The sequence below is a fragment of the Eulemur rufifrons genome, chromosome 20 (assembly GCF_041146395.1).
Source record: "Eulemur rufifrons isolate Redbay chromosome 20, OSU_ERuf_1, whole genome shotgun sequence".
NCBI lineage: Eukaryota > Metazoa > Chordata > Mammalia > Primates > Lemuridae > Eulemur > Eulemur rufifrons.
The window spans coordinates 11,823,489-11,845,484 of record NC_091002.1 but is presented as its reverse complement, the minus strand read 5'-3'; the positions used below and the strand labels follow the sequence as shown (position 1 = coordinate 11,845,484).

General features: G+C 39.1%; 1 protein-coding gene across 1 annotated transcript in view; it reads left to right on the top strand.

Moving 5' to 3' along the window:
• The window catches only part of RALGAPA2 (Ral GTPase activating protein catalytic subunit alpha 2), a 313,050-nt gene that overhangs the window by 68,650 nt on the left and 222,404 nt on the right, over positions 1-21,996 (top strand). Inside the window, exons 10-14 of the mRNA XM_069495868.1 lie at positions 4,281-4,508; positions 9,763-9,930; positions 10,944-11,081; positions 15,517-15,665; positions 19,996-20,107. Coding sequence (XP_069351969.1) covers positions 4,281-4,508; positions 9,763-9,930; positions 10,944-11,081; positions 15,517-15,665; positions 19,996-20,107 — 795 coding nt within the window. The remainder of the gene's footprint in view (positions 1-4,280; positions 4,509-9,762; positions 9,931-10,943; positions 11,082-15,516; positions 15,666-19,995; positions 20,108-21,996) is intronic.

The window sequence follows — 21,996 nt, the reverse complement described above, 5'->3', positions numbered from 1 at the left end:
GTCTCAGGGAGCCACAGTTACAGTAAGAACAGCAAAAGACTTGCTGAAAGTATAAAAAACTCTTAAACTTCTTAATTTAAAAATATAGTAGATAAATGAAAGTGGTAATGATCACTGTTGAGAACAAAATTGGTTTTCTGAGAAAATCCGCAACACTGAGTAAAAATACAAAGAGATAGAAATCAGAAAGTAGTAGACAAGACCTAAGGACAGGTCCAGACTTACCTTGCAAATATTATGCGGACAGAAAAAGAAAAGAATGAGTAGTAATTGAACAAATAAGAAGAGGAAAAGTTTACCCGAACTGAAAAAAAGATATGCTTTAGACTGAAAGGGTCTTTGAGTCCCAGGAAAAATTAGCAAAACAGATACCTAACAGACATTTGACTTTCAGGGATTAAAAAAAAATTGTATAGGTTTCCAGACAGAAACCTATACAGGTTACTATATAGGTTACTTCAAAGGAATGAGACTGAGGTTAGTATCAAACATCTAATCAAATCTGCACCCCTGGAAGCTGGAAGAACTTGTATTCCTCTCTCTCTCTCTCTCCCTCCCTCCCCTTCTCGTTCTCTTTCCTTCTCTGTCTTTCAAAGGATGACATCAGTCAGGATCAAAAGAAAGAATCTTTAATGATGTTGACATAATTGGTTAGAACCTTGCCACTTACAACACATAAGCAAATGTCAGATTGGTTTAAGGTCCACAATAAAAACAAAATCATGAATTTAAGAGAAAGGAAAATCTAGGGGAGTGTATAAGTTTGGGAAGTGGTAGAGAACCTTAAGTGGAAATAAGACCCAAAAGTCATAGAAGAAATGAAGTTTGACTTTATTAAAATTCACAGAGAAATATTTTTATGTTAAAAGATAACATAAAGCCAAATCCAGGCAATAGACTGTGAAGTAACGTCCTGACTGTTAAAAGAATTAATGCCTGCTGTTTAAAGAGTGCCTGCAGACTGCTGGGAAGACAAACAACCCTGTTGAAAACCGGACAAAGGAGATGAATGGGCAGTTCATAGAAGAGAGACTACAGTGATCATGCATTTCACCAGCAGTCAGGGAAATGCAGTTATTAACAGTTCCGAACCACGATGAGGTACCTTTATTATCCATCAGGTAGACAAAAATCAAAAAATTATCAGGTAGACAAAAATCTGTATGAAATTATGTGTCAGAAACTCAGTCATACACTTAGGTAAATTTTCTATTGCATCTTATATGATTGTCATTCAATTTAAAACAGTCTCAATTAAAGGATGTAACCTTTCTTCTCTGGTTTCAAAAGATTGGAAAACCATCATCTGTATATATTGAAAAAAAATTGCTCATTTTTGAAAAATACACCTGGATAATGAGAAGTGGAAAGACTAGCAAATTAAGCACTGCTTCAAAGTTCTAATTTTTTCCCTCAGTTGACTCTTCAGTTGTGAATCATCTACTTTTATTATCTAGCTTTTTTAGTGCCTTAAGGGTTGGACCTCGTGAATCAATTAGGATGATTCCATCATCCTCACAGAAAAGGGCAGTGCAACTCAAATTGCTGTAAACATAAAAGAAATACTTTAATCTTATTAAAATATGATGAGGGTGGCTGAGAATATGGTTCACTCACAGTTTCCCGCTGGTTCTCTGTGGTTTTCTCTGTTCTGCCCATTTTCCTCTGACAGTTTTGTCTGCAGCTTCCCCCTTGATTGCAAGATGGCTGCCAGCAGGTGGGCACTGTTTTGCTTGTTCACGTTTTAGAGGCAATCCAGAATTATAAAGCCCTTCCCTTTTGTCTGAGTGGAACAACTTAGGTTACATGCTCACCCCTAGAACAGTAACAAGGCACTAATTAACTTAAAGCTGGCTATGGGATTGGGCCTGGAGGTGGCATGCTTGGCTTCCACAAACAGGAAAGTCCCCTAGTACTGGGTACGGGGTCTGCTTCCTGTGAGTCACCTGGGTGTGTGGGAGGAGGCACACTGAGCACCCAGGTTCTGGTAGGGAGGGGGAGTCGATGCTGGGCAGACAGCCATCTGTGCCCACTGTGCTACCATACCCTGCAGATGGCTTTGCCTGGAAATGGCCACTGCCGTTGTAGAGCCTGTCACTGTATCTCGTAGTAAGTTCTGCTGGTTTTTTGTTGTCACTGTAGCAAATTCCCACAAACTTAATGGCTTGAAATAACACAGATTTGTTATCTTACAGCTCTGGAAGTCAGAAATCCAAAATCAGTCTCAGTGGGCTAAAAGTAGTATTGGCAGATCTGTGTTTTTTCTGGAGGCTCTAGGGAAGGATCCTGTTTTCTTGCTTTGTCTAGCTTCTAGAAGCCACCTACATGCCGTGGCTATAGCCCTGTATCACATCACCATTTCTCCCTCAGCGTCCATCATCACATTGCCTTCTCGTTCTCTGATCCTCCTACCTCCCTCTTATAAGAACCCTTTGATTACATTTGGGAGCAACTAGATAATCCAGGTTAATCTCCCTATCCCATCATCCTTAACTTAATCACACCTGGTGAGTACCTTTTGCCAGATGAGGTACCACATTTACAGGTTCTGGGGATTAGGTTGTAGATGTCTTTGGGAGATCACAGCTGATTGGTCTGGAGGGTCCAAGATGACTTCATTCCCATGCCTATGACTTTGGTGGGGGCAGTGGGAAGGCTGGGCTTGTCTTTCCATGTTGTCTTGCTAGGAGGGGGTTGGACTTCTTACACAGCTGCTCAGGGCTCCAAGAGCAAAGTGTTTCAAGAGATGGGAAGTGTTAACTGTCAACCCTTGGACCTGGGTCTGATGCTGGCACAGGTCTCTTCCACTCTGTTCTACTGGTTAAAGCAGTCACATAGTCCATGTAGATCAAAGGGAGAGAACATAGACTTCACCTCTCTGTGGAAGAGTATCAAAGAATTTGTGATCATCTTTAATTTGCTATATATGTACATGTTGTTTTCTTTTTTAGTCTGTGGGGACAGTGGGAGTTATTAGTCAAAAAACCATAAGGGATATTAGGCCTGATCTAACCTCCATGCTCTACAGATTAAAATATACATAAATAATATTTAATATATATGAAATCAAAGAGAGTTAAGTGGCTTGCCTTACGGTTAGGAATGTGTAGAAGCAAGTCTTTTGGTACTTATTTTGAGCTCCTTTTTTTCTGTATTATATTCATCTTATTTTTGAGTCATTTTTACTAAAGCTTCAGATAAAAAGGAATAAAATCAATAAAGTTTTATTTTTCTGTGGAAGATTGTGGATCCATCAAAAAGATGAAATAATTTCTACAGGGTAGCACATCTCACAGTGTGACAGTGCCTTTGATAAGCCATACAGGCTTAGTAACTAAGGCATGAAGAGAAAAATTATTATATATATAATCTTCCATTAATTTTCCCTAGAGATTACTATTGGATATCTGTTCTGTTTTCAAGCTGTCCTTGGTAGTTACTGAAATTACTGTTTTGTACTACTCATATCTTATCTCTTCTTACAAAAAATATTCACAGTGGGTAAAATTATAGTGGTATTTGGGCTATATATTTTTGACACTTAAAAGTAATAATGGAGTTTACAAAGATGAATCAAAATTATACATACATTAAGTTTGGAAGCAACCTTTAATTCTATGGAGAAATGACAGCAGAATTAAACTTTGTGAGTCATTGCATAAATTACTTTATTTCTTTGTCCTCCTAACGTCTTTAAAATATTTAAAATTTTGTAAATATTTTAGTTAAGTTTGACCTGAGATTCTGAGGATAAAACTCAGATCAAGATTATTCTCGTTAAATACCGTCTAATGGTCTTGGCACTCCACCATCATCAAGGTGCCACTTAGTCTTTTGAATCAAGCGATGCATCCCAACATTGCTGCTGTAAGAAGTGCCCTGAATTTTCAAGCCTCTGTAGACCATAGAGTAAATGCTAAAGTGTGGAGACCTGATGTGATAATAACACAGATACATTTGCACATTAACTTATTCTGTGCTTTTACAAATGCAAATTAAACTTTTTAGGTTGATAAAATTTCACAGCATCCCTCCCTGAAATACTTAAGTAGTTTTTCTCTTAAAATAACTGAATTGAGAAGGGATTAGTTTTTAATTAGAAAACTGGTAAGTACAGATTCTGGATCATGTTGTGTTTCAAGCAGTTGGTAGTTTTCAGCTTGCTGTACCCTGTGCAAGTTGGTGGTAACCAGAGTTCTTTAAAACAAGACGAGACTTTAGTCTTAGGTGTTCTTGAGTGGGGATAAGGATCACTAAGAAATGTCATGACTCTCTTCCAGTCTGTTGGAGGTGGTGTCGTGCAAGAGAGGGCGCCGGAGTTGGATGGCGGTGGGCCCACAGAGCAGGACAAAAACCATTCTAACAGCAGCACCTTGTCTGACAGAAGACTCAGCAATTCCAGTCTCTGTAGCATTGAAGAAGAGCACCGAACAGTGTATGAAATGGTGCAGCGGATTCTCTTGTCAACACGAGGTTACATCAATTTTGTGAATGAAGTATTTCACCAGGTTAGTGTGTACATAAGTTCATGAAATCAAAGAGATTGTTGTTCTTTTACTCATAGTACTCCACGAAATACTATTAATGAGTTGTGCTAAATTACAGAACTGAATAAATATAATAATGATCCTTCTAACTCCACTTTTAATTTGTCATGTGGATTGTTGTGATATTGATTGTGTTTTTTTGGTGTGATTTTTAAATTTTGTTTTTGAAAAATTTCTGCACAAGGTGGGAAAATTCTATGTCTGAGCAAAATCATATGACAAATACCTTCATGTTTCCATAACAAACTAAACCCAGAGGTAGATGGGAAGAAAGCATTTTTGAATGCCCAGTCACAGAGGAACATAGCAAAGAAGAGGCTAGACTTGTTCCTAGGACCTCAGGGAGCTCTCTGACGAGGTGGAGATTTCTGCAGAAGTGGTGCTTTCCCTGAAAAGGCATGTGATACTTACATATGATAGAAGTGTTTATGGCACGAGAGAAAAGAGGTGGGTGGCAAGTGGAATAAAAGGAACGAAAGGAGTGGAGGCTGAGACACTGAAATAACAGACTTGTGGTAGAAACTGTGGTGGGTGAGAAGGTGCTGGAAAGAGCAGAAGTGTGAAGAAGAAAAGAGATGCGAGCAAAGGAAGGAACAGGAGAGATCAGAAGCCCAGGCTGTGATTAGCAGCCATGAGCAACATCAGAGATTTGCAGCCAGGGCTGATTCTGTCCCCAGGCATCACTGAGCAACATCTGGAGACAGTTTGGGTTGTCACAACTGGGAAGGGGGTGCTACTGGTATCCAAAGGGTAGCAGCCCCAGGGATGTTGTTAAACATCCTGCAATGCACAGAACGGCACCTATGCCCACTCCAACAACTATCCCGCCCAGCATGTAAGTAGTTGTTGCCATGAAAGAGCTCTGAACTCTAGCCCTCTGACAGAGCAAGCAGAGCCTCGATGTTGTAGAGTACCCCACCCTGCAGCTCTGGAACGTGGGGTGTGGCCAGTGCCACATGCATCTGGGTACTGGTGCTCTTGAAAACAGGGAACGTGGCTTGTTTGTGGGCAGGGAAGTGTGATGGGGGAATAGTTGTTTTGCCTGTATACCCCAAAAGAGGGTAAGGCCTTTGAATGACAGAGATCAGTTATAGGTGAGGAGGGATCCTGTACACCGATGAGTGATGCAAATACACTATGGAGAACTTTTATGGAGAGGTGAGTTTTTGAGATCATGAATGATTAACCCTCTCATTTCTGGGACTTTTATTAAAAAAATCAATCAAGAATGAAAATCCAAGCATAATCCACAGCAATGTAGAAGTTTTACCATATTTTCATTTTAATGAATAAAAAGATTTTCCTTAAAATGTCTGTTTAATCTGTAATTAAAATTCTACTTTTAAAATATTTTTCTGATTCTGTGGCTCAGGACTGCCATGGTTCTTCCCACTCCCTGGCTGTGTCTTTTCTGTCTCATTTCTTGGCCCTTCTTTTTGTTTCATTCCAAATTACAGGTGTTGATCAAGATTCGGGGCTCAAGCCTCTTCTTAAACTGTGTACTTGCCTCCTTGTGGCCTTCACCGCTTGCCCAGTGCCAGCAACCACTATGGCATATGACTACCAGTCATGCCTTTCGTCCAAATTCATGTATATATTCTACACTTGCCTTTTGTTTCTTTTCTTTTCTTTCTTTTTTTTTTTTTTTTTTTGAGACAAAGTCTCACTCTGTTACCCGGGCTAGAGTGCTGTGGCATCAGCCTAGCTCACAGCAACCTCAAACTCCTGGGCTTAAGCGATCCTACTACCTCAGCCTCCTGAGTAGCTGGGACTACAGGCATGCGCCACCATGCCCGGCTAATTTTTTCTACATATATTTTTAGTTGGCCAGATAATTTCTTTCTATTTTTAGTAGAGATGGGATCTCGCTCTTGTTCAGACTGGTCTCGAACTCCTGACCTCGAGTGATCCACCCGCCTCGGCCTCCCAGAGTGCTAGCAATACAGGCATGAGCCACTGCGCCCGGCCTTATTTATTTTCATTAAAAAATTTTTTATACTCATGAAAGATTTGTTACTGGCAAAGTATACACAACACCAGGAACAAGAAAGCATAGAGAACATTATGGAGGCCTGGAACACCTGGGCACAGTTTCCAGGGTCCTTTCTCAGTTGCACAGAATATATTCCATTTCAGAATCATGATTCATCAACATGAAAGTGAGATATCTGTCTCAGGGAAGCTGTGGTACAAGTTTACTGAGAGGTGTTTTTTTTTTTTGAGACTGCTGGGACTAGAGTGCAGTGGCATCATCATAGCTCACTGCAACCTCAGACTCGTGAGCTCAAGCGATCCTCATACCTCAGCTTCTCGAGTAACTGGGACTACAGGCACACACCACCATGCCTGGCTAATTTTTCTAATTTTTATAGAGATGGAGTCTCACTCTTGCTCAGGATGATCTTGAACTCCTGGCCTCAAGCGATCCTCCTATCTTGGCCTCCCAAAGTGCTAGGGTTACAGACATGGAGAGGTCTTTTATACCTCATTCATTACATAGCCAAAATTAGGCTGAGTGACCAGGTAAACCAGGTATAGACACCATCAGTCTCTATGTTTTCACTAGACAACGTAGACACGCTGGCACTGGATGCCTCCCATAGGTGCCTTTAAAATGCCCACCTGCTATCTCATCTGATGTTCCTGTAGCTTTTTTTATTTTTTCCTTAGAGTTGGGATCTTGCTCTGTCATCCAGACTGGAGTGCAGTGGCATGATCATAGCTCACCGTAACCTAGAACTCCTGGCCTCAAGTGATCCTCCTACCTCAGCCTCCTGACTCACTGGGATTACAGACATGAGCCACTGTGCCCGGCTCCTGTTTTATCTTAATGATAACAAGGCGAAAGCCTAGCTTATTTTCTTCCCTAACGTTAGCTTCTCCTCCTGACTTGACTGCTTCTTAACGGGATCTGTATTCATGTCTGCATCTTAATTTTAGCTCTCCTGGGCTTCCCGTCTCCCTCTCCTCTTATGACCAGTCATGGTGCAAGTCATGCAGGAGCTTTGCTCACTCCCTTTCTCCCCTTTCCTTGGACTGTGGTTAGCAGCCTTCTCCTTAGGGCTCCTTGAGGCCCCCCTCCTTCTGTATCATCCCTTTCTAATTTATACTACACATATTATGTTACCAAAGCATTCTTTTTTTTATCGTAATAGTTCATGATTTTAAAGTCTACCTTATTCCCTACATTAATGTCATATTCATCCTCCTGTTGTAAACAGTGCTTGGTAAATTTTAATTTGAGTTGAAATAGTTAAGATCCTGGCATGCATATGATCTATAGCAGGGGTCAGCATACTTTTTACAGCAAAGGGCCAAATAGTGAATATTTTAGGCTTCATGGATCATATGGTCTCTGTTGTAGCTATTCAAGTCTGCTATTGCAGCAGGAAAGCAGCCCTGGACAATATGTAACAAAGAAGCATGGCTTTGTTCCCATAGAACTTTGTTTACAAAAATCAGATGGCAGGCTGGAATTGGCTTATGGCCCATAGATTGCTGACTCTGATCTATATAGTAATGTTTTAAAACCCTTGGATGAAAATGCCTCATTTCAGACCAGATATCATTAGCAAGCCTTTTAAATTTTGTATTAATACAAGAAATAAAGTGCTATATTGATATGGTTTTACCTTGATGTGTAATTGTTAATTTCTCATACACATAGTTCTGCCTGTATCTATTATTGGCATTCCACCGCTGGCAATGGTGTGGTCTAAATTCTAAATTAAATCTAAATCCTAAACCCAATCTAAATTTACCTGAATAAAGAACCATAAACAAATTTTGGACTCTAAGTCAGTGATATGCATTCTGAAGTAGTTAGGGGGGAAGTATACTGATGTCTGTAGCTAACTATGAAATAAATCAAAAATAAAATAGATTTAAGTAAGATGGGGGTGGATTGATGGATAAATATGTGATAAAGCAAATATAACAAATGCTAATGTTAGAATGAAGGTGGTGAGTATATGCATGTTCACTGTACAAGTCTTTACTTTTTCCCTGTGAAAATTTTTGTAATAAAACTTAGGAAAAAATTTACAGTAGACTACCATTGAATTGTGTTAAGCTCTTTTTTTTGTCTTTGTTAATTTTTCTTGAGATACAAGTCAGGATATTTTATATATTCATACATTATAGTTTTGTTATAACACGAACTCCTCTGTTCTGGAATTTGATGTGATGTGACTCTTATCCATAGAAGTTTATATATTGCATGAACCCTTGTTAAAGTGAACTCTGCCTGTAACTGGATCCTGTGATATGAACCTTAAGGGCGATATTAAAACAAGTCTCAGAAACTTGAGATCAAGACCTGGATTTATGGCTAACTAACTTTGTAACCTTGGGAAGACATCTCTGGCACTCTAAGCCTTACTATCCTTGTCTGTGGCATTAAACAGTCATCTGGGTGTGCAATAGCTCTCCTTCCAGCTCACCTTGATATAGAAATAGTCCTTCAAACCAATAAGCAAAGGGCAAATGCATTTTCCCTTTAAATTCTTGTTTATGTTTTGGAATCTTATCACATTAAATCAAAATTCTTGTGTGCAGATGTTTAAGGGAATTCCTTAATGTTGAAAAGTTCTTATAAACATGCACAATGCTACAAATTGTCAATGTCTCTAGTTAACATTGGTAGCTGTACTCAGTGGTATCTTGATAAATGTTGAAAAACTGGCTCTCACACAACAAAAAAAAGCAAAGCCCTGATTTGTAGCATGTGTCAACTTCTGTGATGTAATTATTCCCACCATGGCCAGTTGAAGCCACCAACATGATGTCACTGAACATGGAGCAGAGAAGAGATGGATAAATTGGCTACCACTGGCTGTACTAGTGTATCTATTATCTTATAACCTATTTCTGATTTTCTTTGGGAAAAGTTCCAAGTTATACAGTTAAAATTGTTTATATAGCAAATTAAAATATTTATATAGGTATGATTATGTTTTTTGTGGAAAAATTGTTCAGAATATAGAAGTTATTTTTAAACTGCCATTATGTTTTCTGGCTCAATTGTGAGGATGTCTTTTTTTCCTCAGATGAGTTTAGTGTGCACAAAGATATGTGGCACTCTGTAGTATATTTATGATCTGTGTTTCAAAGGAAAGTGTAAAATCGGTGGTGGTCATTGGAAATGTCTATGATGCAGCTTTCTAGTGATCTGAGTTTGAGTGGAAGTAAAAGGAGTTTTTTCTTTTCCTTTCAGGCTTTTTTGTTGCCTTCCTGTGAGATAGCTGTAACAAGAAAGGTTGTTCAAGTGTACAGAAAGTGGATCCTCCAGGACAAACCTGTCTTCATGGAGGAACCAGATAAAAAAGATGTTGCCCAAGAAGATGCTGAAAAATTGGGATTTTCAGAGACGGATAGCAAGGAGGTAATTTCATCACTTGTCTTTTGAGTTGGGAGTATATATATTTTAGCAAAGTATACTTACTCAGTCAAGGATCTCAGTCAATGGGACACAGGTAGGTATATCTCTTCTTTTATCCTGACACTCTCGAGTTGCTGAGTTCTGTGAGGACCTGCCTTAGAGAGGCAGCCACTGTGCTCCATTCTAGATCAGCAGTCATCTCCTAACACTCTGGCTAGGGTCAAGTGCACACTGCAGCTTTGTTAGTCACTGTTGCAGGAGAGTTGTTTTATAACCATCATATTTTTGTCACTATGTGTTACTAAAAAATGTCACTGCTTTTTCCTTGACTTGTTTAAGTAGCATTTGGAGAAACTAAACTTAGAATTTTTGGGCAGACTTTTCTTTGCAGTGGCCTGTACCAGAGCAGTCGGGATGTTACACATGTGGAAGGAGTAACCAAATAGCAAGTGTTACCTCCACTGTTACACCTCACTGTGGTGCTAAGTTCTGTCCTCCTGGAGAGGGCGCTGTCCATGTTAGGTAAAGCTGAAGGCTGGATAAATCTAAAGCAACAGAATGGAACATCTTCTTGAAACAAACAAACAAAAAAACTTAGTCATATTCATGTTTCTGTCATGTTGTTTTGAAATTAATTTAAAATGTTTAAAATTCTTCACTAGAGGCATGTCACTTTTAAATTTCTATATTAATGCTATAATTTTGATTTTTTGACATTGATGAAATCATTTTAATAATAATCATGAGGTCAAAGTGAATAGGTAAGCAAATAGAGTTCATCACTCAGTTTAAAGGCCTCCATGCTCCCTCAGTCATTGAACAAACATGACTCATTCTTTCAGCACATACTAAGTGCTGAACACTATTTTAGGTGCTGAAGGTAGAGTGCTAAGCAAACAGAGAAAATGTTTGCCCTCCTGGAACCTATTCTTTTGTGAATCCTGGGGCGTATAAGGAATTAAATATGCAGACGTGTGCATCTTCCTGCTCTGTTAATGGATTGTTATTTTCTGAAGGCTTCATCTGAAAGTTCCGGTCATAAGCGATCTTCCAGTTGGGGACGCACGTACTCCTTCACAAGTGCAATGAGCAGAGGGTGTGTGACAGAGGAGGACAATACGAATGTGAAAGCTGGAGCCCAGGCTCTGATGCAGGTATGGGGCTGGCTAAGACACAAAGACCAAAGACCCCCCGAGTTGGAGTAATTTTAAACATTTTGTTTACTGGGGATAATGTCATATAAAGCATGGTGATATCTTTAGCCATCTGTCACTAAATAGCTCTTAAGTTGTTATTCTACGTTTTTTTTCCTATTTCACACCTACAATTTGTAAAGATTTTTTTTCTCGTCAAAGAAGGTATAAGAACCAGTTATAATTTTTTGAGAGGGATTATTATACAGTGAATGTGAAATTACTGAGATTTAAATCTTCAAATTATCTTCCAAACACATATGGGTAGCTGTCTGGACTCTAATTTGCAAGGCAAGCTTGGTGATTATATAGTCTTATAAGTGATAGTCCTCTTAAAATTGCCTGTGTTTATGAAGAATGATGACTGATGTAGTTTTTAGATATTTGAATGAATGAATATATGAAATAGAACTGACACCATTTGGGAACATTGAAAAGAACAACTTTGGCTCATCATTTAACCTCCCCAGAGCTCAGGATTTTATCTCAAAAATAAGGATTGGGGGATTACCTTATAGGTCCCATTAGCTTGGAGGTTGTTAGGCATGCAGGTGAAAATATAGGGTGCCTCTTGTTCCCCTGCTCTCTGCCCCCACCCCTACCCCTCATTCAAGTTTGTAGCTGTATCCAATGAGGCTTCCCTGAGAGAGGCCAGTTGTGAAGTCTGGAGAGAATGTGGGAATGGCATGTATGTTACCCAGTTTCCAGTGATGTTGTTTTTCTGTCATCCGTGTCTTGATAGTATTCGTTAACATGGCATCCTTTTTATTTTTAAGCTAATTAGCAGTTTGATATACAATACTCATGAATTTTCTTATTTTTCATTGAAAATCAGGAAATAATTTTGAAGTTAACAAAATCAAGATGATTTTGCTTGTGCAGCTTCAAAGAACCTGTGTTCCCAGCAGAAAAAATATGTGGAGGAGTCCTTGCCTGTTGTTCCTCAGTAGCTCTCTCCATCCAGGTGGATTGCCATCATCAACCTGTGGGGTTGCAAGTGCCAGTGACCCCACTGGGTTCAGAAGAGTGCTTTTTGTTTTCTGAAAGGATAAGTTACATCTACGATAAGTCTTCACTTAATGTTGTTGATAGGTTCTTGGAAACTGTGACTTTAAGCAAAGTGACATATAACAAACCATTTTTTTCTCATCAACATCATAATGAAATGATGTTGAATGAAACAATGTTATTTGAGGACCTGCTGTTACAGTTTCCAAGAACTTATCAAACATGTTAAGTGAGGACTTACTATCCTTGGATGAACCAAGAAAAAAATTTCTACTTGATTATAGCTCTATTATACAGTTTTAAAAAGTATTTAGTTTGGATTTAGATAATTTTGTTCTCATATTCAATACCTTTACTCTGTTCATTAGGAAAATGTGGCCAGATGGAGGTTTGATAAGATGGTAGTCTTTTATAGTTGCTTTTGACAAGTATAGCCTGGACATAATAATCTTGTTTGTTTATTTTTACCTTTACTCATACCATCACACTAATAATAAATATTCAGTCACTTGGCATTTTGATATTTTATAAAATGTATAATATATGAAGACTCCTTACTTTTACTTGGGAATGTGTTAAAATTTTGAATTCAAATTCAAGAAGCCAAATACATTGAATTAAAAGAATCTATATAGTGTAATGTATCATCTGTGGTGTCATTTAAAAAACATAGTCACTAAAACTACGCTAAAAATGCTATAGTTAGTCAAAAGTTGTCTGTTTTCTTTTTTCATTTCAGAATTTTACAGAGTACACACATTTTGGTTACATAATTTGTTTTTGTACAGTTTGAGTCAAAGTTTTAAGTATTCCCTTTACCGGTTAGTACATTGTACCCAGTAGATGTGAATTTACCGATCCCCTTCTCCCCCCTCCCACCTACTTGATTTTCCTTGAGTTTTACTTCCATGTTTTCTTTTTTCTTACTTGAAGGCTAGTAAATTCTTCATGATTGATGTTATCACCTATTATCAACTGTTATAGCGCTTATTTGGTGATTCTTCCTAGAAAATTGGGACGTGATATTTTTTTAATCTTGCATGAGATAACTTTAGAGGTTGACAACATTTTAGTCCACCCACTTGACTTTTGAGTATGTTGATTTTAATTTAGTCAGATTGTGCATTTATTTTGAGACATTTGTGGCAATGGATTTTATCCACAAATGAGCCAGAGAAACTCTGCTCCCAAATCCTTTGAGTTTATGCTTTTGAACACAAAGGAGACATAACTCTGGTTAGGTGGAGCAGGTCCATCCTCACACTAAATTGACAACTAAGAAGATCTGAAGTTGGTGAGTCACTAGTGTCATCTACGTAAGTGATAGCACATTGTTATTTTATTGTATTAGGTTGGTGCAAAAGTAATTGCGGTTCCAGGCTGTGAATTTTAAATCATAACTAGGCTCAAATACATCTTTATTATCAAAATAGAAACCATTACAGTCAACATTTTTTGCCAACGAGAATAAGTTTGTTTATTCCTGTACCGTAAAAATCCAGCTTCGGGATTTGATGAACTCTTGGAAAGCATTTTCTGCATCCTGCTGGTTGTGGAAACGTTTTTCTTGCAAGAAGTTGTCGAGATGCTTGAAGAAGTGGTAGTGGGTGGCTGAGAGGTCAGGTGAATATGGCAGTTGTGGCAAAACTATGTAGCCTCATTTGTTCAACTTCTGAAGTGTTGGTTGTGTGACATGTGGTTGGGTGGTGTCGTGGAGAAGAACTGGGCCCTTTCTGTTGGCCAATGCTGGCTGCAGGTTTGCAGTTTTTGGTGCATCTCATTGATTTGCTGAGCAGACTTCTCAGATGTAATGGTTTCACTGGGATTCAGAAAGCTGTAGTGGATCAGACGGACAGCAGACCATCACACAGTGACCATGACCTATTTTTGGTGCAAGTTTGGCTTTAGGAAGTGCTTTGGAACTTCTTGGTCCAACCACTGAGCTGGTTATTGGCGGTTGTCATATAAAATCCACTTTTCCTCGTATGTCACAGTCCGATCGAGAAATGGTTCATTGTTGTGTACAAGAAGAGAAGATGATACTTCAAAATGATGATTTTTTTGATTTTTAATCAGCTCATGAGGCACCCACTTATAGAGTTTTTTCACCTTTCCCATTTGCCTCAAATGCTGAAGGACTATAGAATGGTCAACGTTGAGTTCTTCGGCATCTTCTCGTATAGTTGTAAGAGGATCAGCTTTGATTGGTTGTTGCCATCTTCCCATGGCTGGCCACTGCACTCCTCATCTTCAAGGCTCTCATATCCTTTGCAAAACTTATTGAACCACCACTGCACTGTATGTTTGTTAACAGTTCCTGGGCCAAATGCGTTGTTGATGTCGTGAGTTGTTTCCTCTGCTTTATGACTCATTTTGAACTTGAATAAGAAAATCGCTAGAATTCGCTTTTTGTCTAACATCATTTCCATAGTCTAAACTAAATATAAAATAGAAAGCAAGTAATAACTCATTAGCAAGGAAACATAAAGTGAGAAATGCACATTAAAATAATGTATAACATAACCACATTTATTTAAGAATGTATTCCAGTATCGAAGGGCAAATTACAATGCTAAAAACTGCGATGACTTTTGCACCAACCTAAAAGTTACCCTAAGGAGTAACTTTACTATGTAATAGACTGGGTCAGTGCTTCTCACATTTTTCTACTGAGATACCCTTGATGCTAAAAATAGTGAACGTGTATCCTAAAATTCTGGGGTAAGGGGTAGTCAGCTGATTATCCAAATTTTTTTTTGAAATCTCAGTTTTTATCTAAGGAATTCATTTAGATTCTGTATTCTACTGCATAATGTATTTTAAAAAGTACAGTCTTAGAAGATGTGTTGATCATGTGGCTTTGTATATTTCTGGGCACACCACAGCTCCTGGAGGTTCTCACCCTTGCTGGATGGTGGTGCTGCTGTGAGCTAGGAGTGCATGTGCTGGGAAACTCACTAAGAATCACATAGTTCTCTCTTCCCTCCCCTCCCCCCAAAGTTTCTCACCCAGACACAATGATCCTATCTTTTTCCCCCCTTTTCCTTTTTTTATTGAAGGAATGTCAAAAGGAATTGTTCAGAAGCTTTTTACGACTCATAAAATTGCTACAGTTGCAATATTAATATGTAATAGTAATTTTTTTCCCCTAGGAAAAGGCCTTTAGGTGTCTCAGTATTTAAGTGATTCTAAGGGGTAAACTAAAGTTTTTCGAATATGTATTCTTACCGCTTGCCTTATTGAAACAGAATCTGTTTGGAAATAGCTCAAAGGTGATTCATTGATTCATTTCATTCATTGAGCAAAATTAATATCATTATCTTTAAGTAAAATTTGTTCAGTTGTATAGGCTTAATTATCTTTTTAATGTAAAATTGTTGATTTTAAGGTATTTTTGACGAACTCTGCAAACGTCTTTTTGTTGGAACCATGTGCTGAAGTTCCCATGCTCTTGAAAGAGCAAGTTGATGCTTGTAAAGCTGTTTTGATTATTTTTAGGCGCATGATAATGGAGCTTACGATGAACAAAAAGACATGGTAAGTTTATATCAATTAATATTGTAAAACAAATGTTTCTGTTTTTCAACATAATTAAAATGCTAAAACTTCCGTTTAATGGTTTTATAAAGTTAACAGTAAAATGATAATAAGTCTTTTGTAACAGTTTCTGTGAATTATGAAGAAGATGAGCACTCAATACTTTGATAGTTCATTTATTTTCATTATTTTTTAAAAATGTTCTTGAACTAAGGGTAAGTAGTCATTTTACTTAATAGTATATTTTTCCATTGTAAGCTGTCATCAAACAGAGTTTTGTGGAAAAGCAGTAACTTGCATTTTATAATATTATTCTTCATAAGTCCAGGAGAGTTTCTTAATTGCCCTGAAATGCTATAAACTGATTTTTATTGCTTCAAACTTGATGTTTTAAATTCATTTTGAAAAAATAATTATTTAAATGATAAATTATCAAAGTTATTAAACTGTCAAAAATATAGTGGTGTCATTAAAAATACAAAGTTTTTTTCCTTTTTATCTTTGTTTTTGTTTGGCATTTTTGTGTTTATAATGTCTGTAAATGTATACAACGCATTCGATTTTTTTCCTGGGCCCTTCTTTCATTTGAATGTGATTACATCACTCCATCTTATGAGATATTTTCAGGGATTCTCAGCAACAGACCAGAAAGCCCCAGAGTCACTTTCTACTCCTTCCTCTTCTCTTCATATTATGAAAAGGCAGCCTCTCGCCTTTGCCTTTAAAATGCCTCTCAAGCCTTTGTGTGTTCTTCCCACTTGGCCACTGCCTTTATGCAAATAAGCTGTCCTTGCTGCTCACCGGTCAGCATCCCCCTAAGTGATCTTCTGCCTTGGCTCTCAGTCCACAGAGGCCACTGCAGACCAGCGCTGGTGGCACCCTTCCCTGCTGGAAATCCCGTGGAGTCCCTGTTCCCACACTTGTATTCTGGAAGTCCTCAAGTCAGCACAAAGGGGTCTGTCTGCAGTTGGTGGGAAACTGCAGAAATGAGGCAGGTCTGAGCTGGCAGGGACTGCAGGCTACGAAGGCCAGCCCTTTTTTTCAAAGTTGAGGTAAGGGTGGGCCCAGAGGGATCCTGGTGTGCAGAAAGTTCACAAATACCGAAACCACACGTATCAAAATGATTTCAAGATGTAAATTCCAGTGTCATCTTTCCCAGACTTTTAAACTTATTGCTATTTGCCAAGTTAAGCAATTGTTAAAACTGGAAATATTACAGTAATGCAATATATGATTTAAACAAAATTAAATGCTACATCAGTGGTATTGAAATTAGTGAGAAATGCTGGTATGCTTTTATGAAATATCTGTTCCTCGATACCATAGTTGTATCAACATCATTTTTAATGTTTTTTTTCCTTTGAAAACTCTATGAATTCTGTATACCACTGTATCAGTCATATTTTGATAATCTTTTTATTTTGGTGAAAATTCTAGGAAATAAAATGAAGCAATATCTACTCTGTTCTTTAATAATTCAAAGATTTCCAGGTAAAAGTATAAAGAAGAAAAATTATAGATATAGGTGAAAAATTTACCAAAAAGTAGTCAGTAGAGCATAGAAAGGAATGTGACTTGTTTCTCTAACAGATTTTCTTATTTAAGTACATACTTCTTCCCTTCCTCCCACACTCCCATTTCTCCTCTCTTCCTGCCTCCTTTCCTTCCATCCCATAAATAACTATCAAGCTTCTAAGTATGAGGAAATAGTTGTGACTAGGTAGACAAGGTCCCTGCCTTCATGAGGTTTACTCCTCATAGGACTGAGAGACATTAAAAAAGACATAAAACAATTTCAAATAGTGTTAAGTGAGTTGTGGGTGTTGCTTAGCGTGGAGGTCAGGGGAATTATTGATATTTTCATCAAATGTCAGGGAAGGCCTTTCTGAGCTGAGTGAAGGGAGGGAGGAGCCTTGGGAAGGTCTGAGGGAAGTGTATTCCCAGGACAGGAAATAGCAGGTACAAATGCCCCGATAGGAGAACAGGTAAAAACAGTGGTGTGTTCAAGGAAGGGCAAGATGATGGCCAGTGGGCCAATATGGATGGAGTGATAGGGAGAATGGGAGGAGGCAGATGTGGGACAGGCCAGGGCCAGGTTGCTCAGGGCCCTGCAGGCCAAAGGAAGGATACTGGCTACTTAGCCTCCCTATATGTGTGCAAAACTGTGACATAATATGATCTGCGTTCCCAAATGATCCTCTGGCTGCCATGCGGAGAATATACAGTACAGTGGAGCATAGGCTGTGGCCATAGATGAGGGTGGCTGGGACCAGAGCTATTGCCAGGGAGCTGTAAGGAGTGGTCCTGGAATAGGGGATAACTGACGTGTAAGTGAGTAAAAATATTACCTGTGTGAGAAGGTGGAGATAAAGCAAATAATAAAGAATATAGGAAAACCCTCATTCTTCTATTAAATGCAACAATAACACACATGCCTGATTCCATGTGCTCTGACAAGTTTATTACACTCTTTGACCAGTTCTCCCCTGAGAAGGAGTGAGCAAGTCAGTGTTTCATGAAATAGAAGGAAGAAGCTGTAGTCAAAACTGGCAGCTTTGGCAGTTTGTGTGTCTTTCTTCTGTTAGGAAAGATTTTTCCAAACTGCAGACTGTTTGTTCACCCTCATTTTCTTCCAGCAGACTCTACATGGGAATTCCATGTCTTTCCAAGCTTTCACAGGTTCAGAAATTGAATTAACTCTGTGTCTTTGTCAGTGATTGATTTGGTCAGGTTTATACCTTTTGATAGCAGTTCCCGTGACCAAGGTTTTATTGAAACTTATGATGTCCTCATCATGTTCTCATGATGGGCCTGTAACTGCTTGTGTGCAAGGGATTGGTTTTTGTTGTCTTAAGCATCATGTAACGTGAACAGACAGTGGTGATACTGGGTGCTGTTTCCCCTCCCTCGTGGCAGGGGTCTGGGTACCCTGAATGTGGTGAGCTACAGACTCTCCCTCCCCCCATACCGTGCCATTCTTCTCCCAGTCCTCTTCAAAGTCACTGTCTTGCTCCATGCAGACTTGCCTAGATCTTACTTAACTTGAAAGCCCTTCCTGTCTGTGCTTTCAGAATTGATAGGCTGGGTATAGAAAAAAAGTGAACAAGTGGAATAGAGTGCAGTGAGGATGTGTGCTGACAGATAACTCTGGGGACCAAAAGCAAATGGGGTCACCTACGAAGAGGGCAGGAAATCCACAGAGGTCATATGTGAGAAGTTTAGTGAGATTCAGCATCATGTATTGTTAAGAGAAAATGCTGTTCTGATATGTAGAGATACGAGAAAAATACAAAAGAACTTAGGTATCTCATTATCTGACCTGGACTATAGTACTTTGTCCCATTCTCAGTTTTATTAATAAAGAGTAGTAAAGCCAGGAATAAAGTTGTAGAGATGAATGAATGGTTAAGATGAAACCTCAAATGAACTAGAGTGATTTCCCTCAGAGAACAAATAGACCTCCCTTACATGTAAAAGATGATCTGTTCTCTGTTCCCATGGAATCCAGGGAAAGAAAAAGTGAGCAGACACTCTGATATGAGGAATATAACTTAGGTGTAAAAAAGAAGAATGTCCTTTGGCTATTCTAAAGATTTATTATCATGATTAGCAGTGTTATGCTATCTCTAAGGTATGCCATGCTCTTCAAAGACCTTTTACATAAAACTCCCTTCGTGGGAGACTGTAAAAATGCTGGCGCACTGAGACTGAGCTGCAGTGATGGCAGTTGTTTGTCTCAGTTGTGCCCTGTTGTGCAGAGTCAGCATCTTCCAGACAAAAACACCTTGCCTGTAAGTGTCCACTAAGGCAAGCCCCTCCTGCCTGCAGGAGGACTGTGGAGTATGGCTGTACTATGATGCTGACTGCTTATATCCCCAGAATAAAGACTGGGAAGCCAATTTTATTTTCTATCACAAAGACAGGGAAACCTTACAGGTTAAGTAAAATAATGGATGGGAAAACTAGAGTGCTGTGTGTAAGTTCAAATAGGCATAGCTGTTCACTGAGTACCTTTAAGGTGCTGGCATAGTTGGAGAAAACAATTTTGCCTCCTTTTTTGCAAGGGAGATAATCAGGCTGGGATGATAACCATTTTATCCTGCCTATTGGTGTGGACATGGGGGAGGCATATTTTTAGAACTGGTGTAACATAGGAGAGTTTGTTTTGATAAAATGTGGTATTCATTATGTAATTGGCATTCAGACTTTTAATACTTTCAAGTAATACATGATAATCAAATGTTGCTGAATTCTTAAGAGAATTTCTCGTACCTATAAAGTGCTTTGGAGATGTGATTATTAATATGAGCTTTTATTTTGGGTGGCCCAGGGAACAGATGTTGCAAATACTACTCAGGATAACAGAAGCTGTCATGCAGAAGCCAAAGGATAAACAAATAAAGGACTTGTTTGCCCAGAGCTTGGCAGGGTTACTATTTAGGGTAAGTCTTTTTTATTAAAACACTGCAAATCAAATTTTATAGCACATTAATTTTAATCATTGGGAATTTTAAGATTAACATTAAACTAACTTTAAATTTCTAGAAATCAAATAGGAAATTTTCCTTCTTAGCTTTGTCCTGAAGGCTGTGATGTATTTTTTACAATTAGTGCTGGGCTTTTAGGGTTTCCTACCTCTCTGCCTGCCATCTACTTCCTCTTTTGATTTGCTCGAGACCAGTAGGACCTAGGAAGATGACAAAAGCTCATGGTGTTGGTGGAAGGCCAGGTATATTTGGAGAGGTGAAGGATGAATGGAAGCATGGGGATGGGATAAAAAACCAAGAGCCACTGGTATGTTAGGCAATTGTATTTGAAACCACAGGATGGGATGAGATCACCTAGGGAGAATACATGCCACAGAGAGAAGAGGGCCATCTCTGCAGTTGATGAAGGAAAGGGAACCAGCCAGAGATGCTCAGAAAGGGTAGCCAGTGAGCTAAGAGGAAAACCAGAGGAGTGTGTGTGGTAGATGCTGGCGAAAAGTATTGGGTGAGAAGACAGCAGCCAGTTGACCATTGGCTTTGAAAAGATATAGGTGGTTGATAATGTTCTAGAAGGATGAGGCCTACTTGGTGTAGATGGAGGAGAACACGAGAGCTGGGCAGTAGATGTAGCAAGCATAATGAATGCTTCAAGAGGTCTTGATGTGGAAGGGAGGGGGAAAGGGGCAGCTAGCTGGAGTGGGTGGCATATGTGGAGGGTGAGGTTTAACGTGGGCGTTACTAGGTATGTTTGTTTACCAGTGGTGTGGTCCAGGATGATCTGGGGTAGAGAGAGAGAATAACTGCAGAAGTGAAGTCCCAGATATGGTGGAGAGCTAGAATGGCCTTTGGGGTGAGCACAGAGCCAAAGAGATGCCTGTGCTTCTTGCATCTCATGTGGTGAAGCAGGGTCAAGAACATAAGCAGGCTGATACCTGTCGAACTGCCTGGGAAAGTGGGAGTGTCAAAGGGTCCTAAGGGTGGCAGCCTGCTATGACATTGCTAATATTTAAGAGATACATATAAGTTATGAAGCATTTCTGAAAAAGGACAATGTGAAAGAGCTCTGGAAAGATGTGCCATCCTACACAAATAAAGGTATTTGTCCCATGGATGGTCCTGACTTTGGATAATTGGATAGGAGACAGCATTGTGGGTCTTGAGTTGGAAGTGACAGTTGCAGGCATGAGAAACTATCTTCCTCCTCAGTTGACCTGAATGTGGTTTGGAGGATATATATTAGGAGCGTATGTAGAATACAGGTAGCACAGGTAGGTGTAGGTGATAAAAAGAGAAATTATTTCTTTTACACTAAATATTCCCATGGTAACATAAGATAACTCAACTATTCATATTAATTTTGAGTAATTTAATATGACTGAATGCTCTTGGCTTGATAAAAAATGTATGGAAGGCATAGAAAATAGTTGGCCGCCTGAGTATCATAACCACGTTTACTCTGATTGCCTTGCCTAGTATATTGGATATGTGAAGTGGCCGTATATATTCTTTTGCACATTTCCAACTTTGCTTTGCTGTTGCCTGGAGGGTGGCACTGACCACTGCTTGCTGCCTGCCTGGACATGCAGACACTGTGCTTACATGTCTCCCTTAGGGAAGTGTCTCATCGTTGGCATCCTCCCAAACTCCCAGTGCTGGGGCTGGGCTGCCAACTGGACATGAACTGAAGCCAGTCGAAGGCTGGCTGGTGCTTGATCCTCATTCCCACCAATTGCCGGGCCATGCATCTGTTGTGTGTGTTGGAATTAGAAAGACAACTTGTCACAGAATTAAACAATCTATTCTGGGATTGTGTTTTTTGTTTAGTTTTTGAAAAAAAAAAAAAA